Below are 12,707 nucleotides of genomic sequence, written 5' to 3' on the forward strand. Positions count from 1 at the left end.
TTTAACCAGGTATGTTAATATAAAAAGCATTCCTAACAGCCTGCAGGAGCAGTTAAAGTACAGGGGGAATCATATTCCTTTTTTCTTTTTTTTCTTCAGATTATTTTTTTGGGCATATTCAGCCTTTATTTTTGACAGGACAGATGAAGACTAGAGGATGGATACCCGAACCGGGCCGATGGTACCCGACGGGACAGATATTTAGCAATGATGTTCGGGTTGGGCTTGGTCACATCAGCGCGATAAGGCATTGAACATTTTAAATTTTAAAAAGCTTATTATGTAGGTGCGCTTGTTGCCCCGTGTGCGCTGATCTGTTGACATTTCCGAATAAAAGCAGGCTTTCCACACAAACAAATGCATATGTCATTGGTATGAGAAAAAAACAAGATTTTAACTGTGTCCGGCTCGGGTTGGGCTCGGACATTAATATCGTAATACCTGTCGGACGCGGGCCGGGCTCGGACAGAAAAATGCGGCCCGATCCACACTCTAATGAAGACATGAAAGGGGAGAGAGAGGAGGAATGACATGCCGCAAAGGGCCGCAGGTCAGAGTCGAACCCGGGCCCGCTGCGTCGAGGAGTAAACCTCTTTATATGGGCGCCTGCTCTACCAACTGAGCTATCTGGGCGCCCGGGAATCATATTCTTACATCAGCCCTTTTAATGCTAGCCCCTAACCTTTTACCAGAGTGGGTAGTTGCCTTGCCTGAGGGCACTTGGACAGCAACTGTTGAGGATAGCATGGATTACTCATAAATGAAAGTTAACAGGAATATGTCTAATTATGTTTCTGAATTTTCCTCTATTCTCCCTGTCTCCTCTCTTTTGTCTCTTCAGGAGCAGCGGCTGCGCTACTTGAAGCAGCAGGAGCAGCGTCAGCAGCAGCAGGCCTCGGAGCAGGAGAAGCTGCAGCGCCTCCGAGAGAACATTGAGAACCAGGAAACTCGGCTCAAGAAGGTCCGGGCCCTCAAGGGCCAAGTGGAGCAGAAGCGCCTCAGTAATGGCAAACTGGGTAAAGCTCATGGACTTAGTGAATTAATGATTGGAGGTCTCTCACCTCCCCGGCTCCATCATCTTCACACACCTTCTCTCTACCTGTGGTTCCCTTTCCCCACCTCACTCTTGTCTTCATGCCTCTCCCTCTCCAGTGGAGGAAATAGAGCAGATGAACAACCTGTTCCAGCAGAAGCAGAGAGAACTAGTGATGGCTGCGTCCAAGGTGGAGGAGCTTAGCCGACAGCTGGAGTTGCTCAAAAATGGCAAAATGGACAACTACAATGACAGCCAGAGCTCTGTGGCTGAACTAGACCGCCTCTACAAGGAGCTACAGGTGTGCAGAAATAAAATTGACAAGATAGAATTCAACACAACAACAAAATTGAGCTCCAAAGACGGTATTTGTTTTAATGAGCACAAATGTTGCACTAACTTCTCTTTGTCCTAATGTCTTGTCCTTCATGGTGGTCAGCTGAGGAACAAGCTCAACCACGATCAAAACTCTAAGTTGCAGCAGCAGAGAGAGGGCCTGAACAAGCGCAACCTGGAGGTGGCTGCCATGGACAAACGGATCGGTGAGCTCCGAGATCGGCTGTGGAAGAAGAAGGCAGCACTGCAGCAGAAGGAGAACTTGCCTGTAAGTATTATCACACCACAATAACATAAACACAATCACAAAACCTGATTCAGATCCCCCTCAGGTGTTAACTTTTATATTTTGTGTATTGTGTTCACGTAGCTTTAATTGTTATTGTGACTTTCTAACTAAATTTGTCAAGCCACTATTATTCATATCTGCAAATAAGTGATGGAAATAGTTTTGATCAGAGCTCCCCCTAGTGGCCACATAATAAAGGCTGTTTGTGTCTCTCTTTATCTCCGGAAGCCTCAGATTCCCTGGCATTCAGAGCTCACCCATGCCAATGTAAGGCTCCTTAACCTCACTATCTTCTGTGTGGGAAAACCTAGTGAGCCCCTCACTTGAAGGAGTCCACTCCTATTCGTCTTTTTCCGTTCTTCGATCTCTCCGTCTGAGATAGCTCGTGGGGTTTGATCATTGTTTTGAGCATGTCACAGAGTTGCTTCTGAGTTTACACTCCCACTTCTTCACTCGGATGTCTTTTCAGTCCCATTTGGCAGAAACAACTTCTGAATATGAGAGAGGAGTAATGAGTGCAGGCTGACATCTCAGTAGGGCAGGAATGTCAGAGGAGATGTTATCTTTTCTGGCTGCACAGAAACAGGAAAGAGCGAATAATCAGTTGATTTAAGGCAAACAACCATCTAACTAAAAACCATGGCCTTTTCAAAACACATTTTATAATAAAATACATGACTGGATTTAACCCATACTAGAAATGAGCAATCTCAATAATCCAGTGTTTGTACTAGCTCTAATAGGTAACTAGGAGCCAAAATAAGTTTTGGCTCTGAGTTCGCTGCCTGGTTGCTCGCTGCTCCTCTGCACCTCTCTCTCCTTTCTAGGAGTTGTTTTCAACACAGGTTGCCATGGGAATGTAAATAAGAGTCAACAGAGACGAAGGAAGAAAAATTAACATGCTTACTGCTTGATGTTGAATGCTTGTGTCGGGATAGCAAAGATGTAAGGGTGGCCAAAAAGAATACATAAACATTCTGCTTGGATGATGGATGATTTTCTGTGTTTACCCTCTTAGTTAACGTGAGCCATTTTACTCTGTCCTCTAAGCAGTCCTTTCTTTAATTATGTTTCCCTGATCAGGTCGACTTCCTCTCAGACATAATTAAGGTGTTTTATTGGCCTTCGCCATTAACTTTCTTTCTTTCAACCAAATTAACATTCAACCAATTTACCTCATCGCTTGTTTTTCATTATATAATACTGATTTGTAACTTTGTCACCTCAAATCATAAAGTGGTTTGTATTCAGTGCCATCAGGTTTTTTTTCTTCTGTGTTGTAGATACAAAAAATAGCCTTCTTAGTTTGCAGCATGCCATGTTTACTCTGCATTACTTTACAAGATCTAAAGTGACCTATAAGTTAAAACATAAAATATAAAAAAGAATTGATATTGAAAATTGATATGAATTAATATATTCTTCTGAAGCTCTGCTGGAAGCCTTTTAGATAAAGTAGCAACCTGCACCCTATCCAACTTTAAAGATGCCCAACTTCTCTTTGATGTTCCCTTGACATATATAATAAAATAGGAACAGAACAGAGAAAGGTTATGTGCAGGCTTGAATAGGCCTTAGTGAAGAGGTGATTTACCCACACCCTGCCTGGAATCATAATGAGTAGGCCTTTTTCACACTAGCACAAAGACACTCACTCCATCCAAGCTGCTCTCTCCTCCAACCAAACAGCAAGTGTCTGGCTGACATCACCCAACAAGCACGCATAAGCATACTGACTGAAGAGAGGTAGTCTGAGAGCTGCCAGCCTAGAGTCATCCTGCAACATCTTAGTGGCATAGTTCAGGAAACACTTAGAAAAGGCTCATATTAGATTGGAAAAAGGGAATTATTTCGTATTTTGAACTGCTGTTGCATGTTTGTGCTTTTGTTTTTTTCAAGAATGGCTATCCTGGTAAAGAGAGGGCTTCAAAAGACACTCATCCTCAGGTAACTAAACTAGTATTGGAGCGGTGTCCCTTTTCTTTCTGATTTGATTTCTTCAGTATGACTTGACACATCCGATTCTATTAGTTCTTTTTTGCTTCAGACTCGTGATGGGCAAAGGGAGCCATATTTATCTTGTTTTAAAGGGACAGCTTGTCATAATGAAATCAGCTGTAGGTTTTTGTCCAGGGGTTGAGCTGTATTTTTGAAAGATGGTTTATGTACTTAACCCAGGTTTGAAGTGAATGTTAATCAGTCTGTTTATTGGCATTTCATGTCTTCTGTAAGATGTTGTATATGTGACAAAGTTAATATCTTCTAACTTCAAGATTTCTATAATTAAGCCTTAAATTAAGCTACATGATTTAAGAGGCTGTACTGCCAGTGTGGATTAAAATCACTGCATGATGTTCCATTGCATGTTTAAAAAATAAAAAAGCACCATGCTGCTAACAAAATGAGAGTGTATGAATATTTAAAATCTCTGTGGATTGCCAATTTGTTGCATTTATAGAGATCCATGGTCCTCAGAGAAACATGACCTGAAATTCCACTTGTCCCAGACGTCACTTTATGACATGTAAACCTAAAAAAATCTCACCAGTGTCTCACTGTAATGCCCATTCTGCTAGCACCATCCACAGTTTAGGAAAATTAAGAAGACTGCCTTACAAATCTTCGAACACTTCCACACTGACCAGATTAAATCGTTGTGATTTGAGTAGCATTATAGCCCACTCTGGCGCCACCCTCAGGCCAAAGTTTACTGTTTAGCCTCCCTAGTGTCAATAATGTAAGAATATGAAAGTTGTCTCCCTATTTTTCATCTATCATATTATCTAAAAATATAGGGCTGCTATAGACGTTTAGTGTTATATAGCTATAATAACTTAGACTTTGATACTCCTCTCAATGGTTTTTTGTATCAATAAAAAACATCAGTTTAGGTTTTGGTTACCATTTTGTTATCTATTAGTTTATGTGTCTGAACAGTGTGTTCTCTCTCTCTCTCTGCTGTAATACAAGATCTTATAGATTACTCTCACTGACCTTTGCCACTCTTAACAGCCTCCTCTTTATTTTTTACCCATTCACTGTACAGGTGCCCTCTGATGGCCAAGCTGGACAGCAGTCAGGTCCGTCTCGTGTGGCGGCGGTTGGCCCATACATCCAGTCGTCCACCATGCCCAGGGGCCCAGTGAGGCACGACCTGCTTGTAAAACCAGCCTACCCGGACGGCACTGCCACCCTTCCAGCCAACGACCCACAGAGCAAGGCCGGCACAGGTGAGCAGCCAGAGACAACACCCTGTCGGCAGCCTTTCACCTCTTAACCCAAGCCTTTTCCTTTCTGGCCATGACTCAGATCTCTGACTTGAAAGCAGGTCTTCGATTTGTCCCTTCTGTCTTTTTTTACATGTCTGTCTTTTTTTTTTCTTCCGCTAAATTTAGCGATTGCAGAGTCTGCATCAGATCACTCAGCAGCAGAGTTAAAAAAATGAAGCTTACATTTTCAGATCACAAATATGTAAGGAAACCAATAGTAAAGAGTCCTCAACTACTATTCCATGTGTGTTCTTTGTGAATGTCATCATGGAGTTGGGTATGTTTTTTTTATTGTTTTTTTTTATGGAAATGTGACAAGACTGTCCTGCCTCCAGCAGGAGCAGAGGAGTCTGGGACACATGCTGATTGTGATGTCACTCTGAGCTCAGAAGGTAGCTAGTTACCTCGTGGATGCTGTGTTTTGACCGTGTATTGCTGAGCCTGAACTTTAAACTCTTTCTTCCGTCTCCTTGTATTTTCTGAAGAACTTTTGATATGTTTTGCTGTGAGTGAACCAGTTTTTGAAACCGTTTTTATTATTATATGTCTCTTTGTGCCACTCTTCTTTTTTTCTTTTAAAATCAAGTTTGAGAGACTGTTTAGAGTAAGCTGTTGTTACACCAGCACCCTCTCCCCACAGACTCCAGGAGCATGTGTGCTGTGTAATGGAAGGGAACGAAGTCTGGCCAAACCAATAAAGCACAAGAGCAACATATCCCATCCCAAAAATGTTCTTTATGCCATTTTCTTTCTCAGTGTTTTTTTTTCTCAGATGCTCCATCTCTAGACTTGCTCTCTTAGCCCTAACTCAGTCCCCCAGTGGATAGTGGGCCAGCAGTGCGCTTTATGTTATTAAAAATGAATGATCGAAAACTAAAATTAGTCAGTACAAAACAACAGCAAAAGGGACTCTCCCCTCCCTCATTCCCTCTCTCACCTCCTCACCAGCCTGTGTTTTCCTATTTAAAGCAATTCCACATACAGGAAGTAAAAGTAACAGGTTTTTCCTAGTCTGTCATGATTTTGCACGCAATTATTTCTGCATGCTGAGTTGATTTGCAGTATGGGAAGAAGAGAGATGGTGATGGGCGGGGGCACAAAGGAAGCTGCTCTTAGTATACACCCATTCCCAGTTCTTCTCGAGCAGGGACGTTGTGCATAGTATCAGGCTGGCTCCTGGGGGTTGTGCTGGTCTTTGAGTGGCCCCTCGGGGGCCTGTCTGGGCCCAGCCAACAGCGTGTCTAGAGCAAAGGGAGTTCTACATTTCTTGTCTTTCCTTTCTTTCCATCTTTCTATATATATGCCAATGCTTTGCTTAAAATCTTTGTCCTTTTTTTTTCATGTGTTAATTCTCCACTGAAATGTATCCTGTTCTTAATATCTATATATTCTATATATATCTGCATATATATATATATATATATATCTATATATATATCTATATATATATATATATATATATATATATATATATATACTATATATATATACTATATATATATATATATATATATATATATATATATATATATATATATATATATATATATATATATATATATATATATATATATATATATATCTATATATATATATATATATATATATATATATATATATATATATATATATATATATATATATATATATATATATATATATATATATATATATATATATATATATATATATATATATATATATCTATATATATATATATCTATATATATATATATATCTATATCTATATATCCTAGCTATATAAGATCCTAGCTGGATCTTTGGTCCTGTTTGTTTGTTTTCCTGCTGTTTGTTAAAGCGTGTTTGTTGAGCTTTCTCCTCAGTTCTTTTTCTGCCGCTTTAAATGGGTCAGTTGGAACAAACGCATAACCTTCAGTTGAACTGACATTCTGTGTGGATTCTGACCAACCCAATTAGTTCTCGTTCGCAAAATCTGTGTGCGTTTGTTGGCGTATTTGTACAACACCTCTTGAGAGGGAGCATTTAACTACAGGCTACAGGCACTGCGATGAAAATCCTCATATATTTACCGTCTTTGAAATGATGCTAATCTTGCTAGTTGCAAGAGCCCCATGCTTTTGTGGCTCATCTAACTGTGGATGTCTGCAGACATGCATGGCCACTGGCTGGGTCTTGGTCAGTCAACCAAAACAACAAATGATGAGTAACGAGGGAGGCAAAAATGATACAGAATCCATGGTTCTTTTTCAAAAATCTATGATGTGTGACTCGGCATAACGCACAGCTATGGAAACTTTGTGTTTATCTGGATAAATAATGGCTGAAGCTAGTTTCCGATGTGTACTGGTGCTTTGTTTTATTTTCTATATCTATAACACACTCTGCCTCTCATTTGTGACTTCTTCTCTCCCTCTTCTCCTGCTGATCCCCCAGGCCTTCAGCCATCCAAACTGGCAGACTGGGACTCTTCAGGTCCAGAATCCAGCACCAACGGTCATGGTTCAGCTTCAACACTGCCACGAATGGCCTCTCACTCCAACTCTAACACAGAACAAGGTAAGGGACACACACAAACACCACGTGCACTGTGCACATACAGCCTCTCTACATAAACTGCACTGCAATCCCTTCCTGTAACTGTGAAAACAGTAATGTGGCAGAACAAAAGCTTCCAAAGGGGGTTTTATTCAGTCTTTTTATAGAATCACACTGTGTCTGAACATGAAACAAAACTGATTACTGCTTTTACATGTGGTTTGTGTAAAGATGAGACAGAACTGAAGAGGGACAGGAAGGTGCGTCCATTTTCCATGTTCGAGCCGACGGAGGCTCCCACTACCTCCCTCCGCAAAAACCAGAGCAGTGATGACCTGGTCAGGGACGCTCAGGTGAGAGGGAACGGAAACGCACTCCTTAAATCGTCAAAGGAAACATCACTAGTCAGATTTGGTTATCAGCAGGAATGCACCCTGGCATCTAATTTTCTATCTCTCTGTCTTCTCTCATCTCTCCAGTCTGCTACCAAAGCTCCAGTCAAGGTGCCTCCTCCTGTTCCCACCAAACCAAAAGGCCCTGGTGCCGTGCCCTACGGCAAACCAGGTCTCAACACGGGCACCTTCCCCAAAGCCAAGCCCCACAGCCAGCAGCCCCCGGCTGTCCAGGGCCGCAACCCTCTCCCACCCTCACAAAGCCAGACACTCCCCCTACCCTCCAAGCAGGACACTCCACCTGCAGCCACGGTGCGGCCCTTCACCCCAGAGCTGCCCTCCTCCAAAGACGCCAGCCTGAGTAAGCCCCAGACCTTAGCGGCCAGGTCCATTTACTCCATGTACACGCAGCAGCCTGGCTCAGGGAAGCCTTTCAACCAGCCTGGGGTGCAGGGCGCTCTCAACAGGTCTCAGAGCCGCACCAATGGATTTGTCAGTGGTAAGATTATCCAGTAGTAACTTTTTTTGAATTTAGTCCATGAACAGTGTTGTTGAGGTGACACAGATGAATAGGGTCATTGTCCTTTGGGTTTCTGGATAGTTGCCTCAATAGGAGTAGGTCATGAACACATTATTTGTCTAAAGGCTTTGTCTATACTCTTACTACTTCCATGATCTGAGAGGGTCCTGTCTTAGAACAAGCTTCGGTTACACAGTGCATTTAGATAGATTACATGTAGAAATAGAAGGTCACACTTTGAGGTAACCCTTGTGTGGTCCTCGGGTCAAATTTGACCCATTTTCAAAGATCTGTATCAAAAATATGGGTTTCTTTCAACCAAATTGCCCAAAAATAACAGATGGTTCCATACACAAAACAGGCTGTAATTATGCATCAACATACGTTCCTCTGATTTTAATTATATAAAGTAATTAATAATTTCTGGGTTTTTTAACTCAAAATTAGGCATATTTTAATATGAGGTTTATTGACCATGAATTCCAAACATAAGTGTAAAACTAGCGGTGATAAGTTGGAATGAAGATGTAACACAGAATTGGAAAATGTATACTTTATGCTTTATAAAACAACGGTTAAACATAAATCCACCTAACACAAAAAAGTCAAAGCGTATATGTGCACATGTCAAGCTACAGGTTTACATATCAGTCTCTGAAGTAAGTATCATTTTGAGTGAAATGAACATTAAATCTGAAGACTAATGCTGGAGTACAAAAACAAGTTAGGACGACCAAATCTAAACACAAGCTCTAAATGTAAACAAGGGTTTTAATAGTATCTTGTGTCAATGGAGATACAGTGCCTTGCGAAAGTATTCGGCCCCCTTGAACGTTTCGACCTTTTGCCACATTTCAGGCCTCAAACATAAAGATATAAAACTGTAATTTTTTGTGAAGAATCAACAACAAGTGGGTCCCAATTATGAAGTGGAACGAAATTCATTGGCTATTTCAAACTTTTTTAACAAATAAAAAACTGAAAAAGTGGGCGTGCAAAATTATTCAGCCCCTTTACTTTCAGTGCAGCAAACTCTCTCCAGAAGTTCAGTGAGGATCTCTGAATGATCCAATGTTGACCTAAATGACTAATGATGATAAATAGAATCCAGCTGTGTGTAATCAAGTCTCCGTATAAATGCACCTGCTCTGTGATAGTCTCAGAGGTCCGTGTAAAGCGCAGAGAGCATCATGAAGAACAAGGAACACACCAGGCAGGTCCGAGATACTGTTGTGGAGAAGTTTAAAGCCCGGATTTGGATACAAAAGATTTCCCAAGCTTTAAACATCCCAAGGAGCACTGTGCAAGCGATAATATTGAAATGGAAGAAGTATCAGACCACTACAAATCTACGAAGACCGGCCCGTCCCTCTAAACTTTCAGCTCATACAATGAGAAGACTGATCAGAGATGCAGCCAAGAGGCCCATGATCACTCTGGACGAACTGCAGAGATCTACAGCTGAGGTGGGAGACTCTGTCCATAGGACAACAATCAGTCGTATACTGCACAAATCTGGCCTTTATGGAAGAGTGGCAAGAAGAAAGCCATTTCTTAAAGATATCCATAAAGAAAGTGTCGTTTAAAGTTTGCCAAAAGCCACCTGGGAGACACACCAAACATGTGGAAGAAGGTGCTGTGGTCAGATGAAACCAAAATCGAACTTTTTGGCAACAATGCAAAACGTTATGTTTGGCGTAAAAGGCAACACAGCTCATCACCCTGAACACACCATCCCCACTGTCAAACATGGTGGTGGCAGCATCATGGTTTGGGCCTGCTTTTCTTCAGCAGGGACAGGGAAGATGGTTAAAATTGATGGGAAGATGGATGGAGCCAAATACAAGACCATTCTGGAAGAAAACCTGATGGAGTCTGCAAAAGACCTGAGACTGGGACGGAGATTTGTCTTCCAACAAGACAATGATCCAAAACATAAAGCAAAATCTACAATGGAATGGTTCACAAATAAACATATCCAGGTGTTAGAATGGCCAAGTCAAAGTCCAGACCTGAATCCAATCGAGAATCTGTGGAAAGAACTGAAAACTGCTGTTCACAAACGCTCTCCATCCAACCTCACTGAGCTCGAGCTGTTTTGCAAGGGGGAAAAGGCAAAGGTCAATCAGTCGCCATGTGGAAACCTGATACATACTGGCGACATACCGCGCGAGCTGCTTTCGTAATGCGCGCAAAAGGGGGCGCCAATACTAGTATTAACTTAGGGGGCTGAATAATTTTGCACCACATTTCATTTTGGCTTTTTATTTGTTTAAAAGGTTTGAAATATCCAATAAATTTCGTTCCACTTCATGATTGTGTCCCACTTGTTGTTGATTCTTCACAAAAAATTACAGTTTTATATCTTTATGTTTGAGGCCTGAAATGTGGCAAAAGGTCGAAAAGTTCAAGGGGGCCGAATACTTTCGCAAGGCACTGTATATTCCCTGTAAGGTCAATCTGCCCTGCTTCTCTTCAGCATCCTCCACAAGAAATATTCACACACCACTGACCAGAGGAGCAGCTAGGGAGGCTAAGCCATCTGTTACATCTTCCCTTTACAAACACAATCACAGGCAACCGTACCTGCTGCTTCTAACTGGAATTGTGGAAAGGAAATGGAACACGTTTGTCTGTTCTGAGGATTTTCATGTAATCCAAGCTAGCTCTGTAAAATATCTATCTGTAGAATACAATACTATTATTATATAGACATTTAAGGGAAACAACTGATTAATAAATGAGAGTTTCTGCCTGACACAAGTCACAGTCTGGTTAAGTCAGGTGGTAGGGTTTGAATACAGTATCTTAATTGGATACTAAACGATTAATTAGCATGGTGATATTCCTTTTGTTATCATGAGTTTAAGGCTGCGGTAATGTGGCTCCATCTCGTAATTATCACACTATGATACTTTGCTTTGGGAAAGAAAGTAGCTCATACTGTAAGTGATAGAGAACAAAAGGACAGTCATTAGGTCATTAGTGTGGTATTGGTAGTATCTCTGTAGACATGGCAGTCATAACACTTGTTTCCTATCTATGTTTGTAGTGTATGGTAAACCAGTGATCCCCAGTGGAGGCTCCCTACATCCAGAGAACCCTTACATGGACCGACGCTCCCCTGCCCTAGAATCTGAGGTTGACCACAATGGAGCCAACAACATGGGTCCCAGCCCAACTGAGGGCCCTCAACCAGAAACAGAGCGCACCCCCCGGCCCCTCAGCCCCACCAAGCTGCTTCCTTTCATTTCCAACCCATACAGGCATCAGAGTGATGGTGACCTGGAAGCCCTAAGAAAGAAACTCTACAATGCCCCAAGGCCCCTGAAGAAACGCAGCTCCATCACTGAACCAGAGGGTCCTGCAGGGCCCAACATTCAGAAACTCCTCTACCAGAAGACCACACTGGCAGCTATGGAGACTGTGACTACACCAACCACTCCCACCTATGCTGGTGAAGCAGAGAAGGTGACGGAGGGATCTGTGGGGCCACATGTTCCAAGCCCTCCGAGTGGTGCAGAGAACCACCCATCAGAAACGGGACAGACTCTGGAGGGAGGTCAGCTCTCATCTCACATCCCGGGTGCTAATGTCCCCGTTCCAGCGCCTGCTGAACAGAACAAACCATCTTCAGCCATCCCAGAGAGCGAGGACATCATCCCACCTCCTCCCCCATCCCACCCAGCTCCCAGGCCAGATGACGCTCTTTTCCCACCACCACCAGTTGCTGGCTTGGAGGACTCAATGGCCAGCCTGCCCCCTCCACCTCCAGAAGGCTTCCTGGAAGAGTTCCCCCCCTACCCACCACCCCCATACCCCAGTGGAGCAGAGCAGGACAGCTTGGGGGAAGACACTTTTACCATGAAGGCACCTGAGGTCACTGGCCAGGTCACTCTGCCACCGGTATGAATCACAATGTTAAACTGCTGAATCACTATTATTGTGTACCTCTCAGTTGTCTTGTTTGTCACTACAGTCCTAAGTCTACAGTATAGATTAACCTTTGTGTGCTTTTGTGCTGAATGGGTTTTTAAATCCCCTCACACTCATTTGTTTGTTAGTACCACAGGGCCAGGTCATGAGTTACAGTTGTTGCAAATTCTACAATTTAATGACCTGCTGTTAACAGACGTGACCTGGTCTGATGTTATATAATTTGATAATCAAGTACTGCTATTGTTTCTGGAGAAAATGGGCCTTTTATTTTTGCTTACACTAAGCGGATACCCACCCCACCTTTCCCCATTCTGTATTGAAAATAAAGACCAGTTTACATGTTCTTGTTGTTAAGCTCTTAGTAAAACTCCTTAAGTGGATTTTATGGTGAGGTGGCAGGTTTTAAACCCAA

The 12,707-nt window shown here is 42.3% G+C and overlaps 1 protein-coding gene across 3 annotated transcripts in view; it reads left to right on the forward strand.

The window, feature by feature from the left end:
- The window catches only part of tp53bp2a (tumor protein p53 binding protein, 2a), a 32,554-nt gene that overhangs the window by 16,677 nt on the left and 3,170 nt on the right, over positions 1-12,707 (forward strand). For 2 of the 3 annotated variants that reach the window (XM_039783815.1, XM_039783817.1), the window contains 10 exons: positions 842-1,016; positions 1,153-1,334; positions 1,473-1,637; positions 1,887-1,925; positions 3,558-3,605; positions 4,705-4,888; positions 7,343-7,465; positions 7,676-7,797; positions 7,924-8,335; positions 11,409-12,262. In XM_039783815.1, coding sequence (XP_039639749.1) covers positions 842-1,016; positions 1,153-1,334; positions 1,473-1,637; positions 1,887-1,925; positions 3,558-3,605; positions 4,705-4,888; positions 7,343-7,465; positions 7,676-7,797; positions 7,924-8,335; positions 11,409-12,262 — 2,304 coding nt within the window. The remainder of the gene's footprint in view (positions 1-841; positions 1,017-1,152; positions 1,335-1,472; positions 1,638-1,886; positions 1,926-3,557; positions 3,606-4,704; positions 4,889-7,342; positions 7,466-7,675; positions 7,798-7,923; positions 8,336-11,408; positions 12,263-12,707) is intronic. The other variant, XM_039783816.1, reaches the window with a different exon arrangement.

Source organism: Perca fluviatilis, chromosome 19 (genome assembly GCF_010015445.1).
Source record: "Perca fluviatilis chromosome 19, GENO_Pfluv_1.0, whole genome shotgun sequence".
In the NCBI taxonomy this organism is placed as follows: Eukaryota; Metazoa; Chordata; class Actinopteri; order Perciformes; family Percidae; genus Perca; species Perca fluviatilis.